The 1,208-nt window shown below is 54.5% G+C and overlaps 1 protein-coding gene across 1 annotated transcript in view; it reads left to right on the forward strand.

Moving 5' to 3' along the window:
* Window positions 1-6: 6 nt before the first annotated feature.
* The window catches only part of KCNMB4 (potassium calcium-activated channel subfamily M regulatory beta subunit 4), a 59,923-nt gene continuing 58,721 nt past the window's right edge, over window positions 7-1,208 (forward strand). The window contains exon 1 of the mRNA XM_011374263.2: window positions 7-364. Coding sequence (XP_011372565.1) covers window positions 29-364 — 336 coding nt within the window. The 5' untranslated portion in view covers window positions 7-28. The remainder of the gene's footprint in view (window positions 365-1,208) is intronic.

Genomic DNA, 1,208 nt, shown 5'->3' on the forward strand with positions numbered 1-1,208 from the left:
AGCGCGCCAGCCGCCGGAGTTGGGGGCGATGGCGAAGCTCCGGGTGGCTTACGAGTACACGGAAGCCGAGGACAAGAGCATCCGGCTCGGCTTGTTCCTCATCATCTCCGGCGTCGTGTCGCTCTTCATCTTCGGCTTCTGTTGGCTCAGCCCGGCGCTGCAGGATCTGCAAGCCACGGCGGCCAACTGCACGGTGCTGTCAGTGCAGCAGATCGGCGAGGTGTTCGAGTGCACCTTCACCTGTGGCGCCGACTGTAGAGGCACCTCGCAGTACCCCTGCGTCCAGGTCTACGTGAACAACTCGGAGTCCAACTCCAGGGCGCTGCTGCACAGCGACGAGCACCAGCTCCTGACCAACCCTAAGGTAAGGATGCCCCGCGAAGGATGCCGCGCTCCTGCGGAGTCTTGAGTTTTCGGGGAGCCTCTGGTAGACCCCATGAAGGGTGGCCTCGAAATATGTTCGCGTTACTAGGAGTAGACAGGGCGTCGCAGGCTGTACTCGAAGCAGAAGTACATCGGGGAGCTCCGGGGCTCCGACCTTCAGGTGAGTTTGTGTGCAGCGACCCTACCCCGAGGTTTTCTTTACACACCTGTCTTGCCTGGTCTCAGATTTTGAGGCCTTGGCCCCAGGACGGGCTTTGGAGAAAATGCAAGGAGCGGAAAGTTAACTTTTCCTCAGATTAAAGCCAGTGTGTAGCGAGGATCCACCTTCTCTGGCGCAAGGTCCAGGCTCTCGCTGGCCGAGTCAAGAACTCACCCTGGAAGGTCGAGGGCGTCTTTGAGCCCCTCGAAGGGTATTAGAGTGTTCCTTGCATTTTAACTCTAGACAGACGTCTTTAACTTGGGGTCAAAAAATGAGCTTTTGGGGGTCGACAGACGATGTAGAATCAAATGCGAAATTCTGTACAGGTCCGTTGTTGGCAGGGAGTACGGAGGACCCACATTTTTCATGAAATAGATCCTCAAAAAGGTCTAGGGGGAGCCTAGTGACTTTGTGTGTCTAGAGAAATTGGGAGCCATCTGGAGAATGGTAAAACTTACTGAAAATAGAAAACCCTCCGTGAGATGCACCAAATATTCCTTCCCTGGCAACTTTTTTCGTTCTCACAAGCAAAAAAGAAAAAACCTGGTTAGGACTCGAGGGATGGAGAGCAGCGAGAGGAAGACTCAGAAAACCGTTCCCCGTGGAGCAAAAACTTATAAAAAGC

This window comes from Pteropus vampyrus, unplaced genomic scaffold (genome assembly GCF_000151845.1).
Source record: "Pteropus vampyrus isolate Shadow unplaced genomic scaffold, Pvam_2.0 Scaffold9, whole genome shotgun sequence".
NCBI classification, from domain to species: Eukaryota; Metazoa; Chordata; class Mammalia; order Chiroptera; family Pteropodidae; genus Pteropus; species Pteropus vampyrus.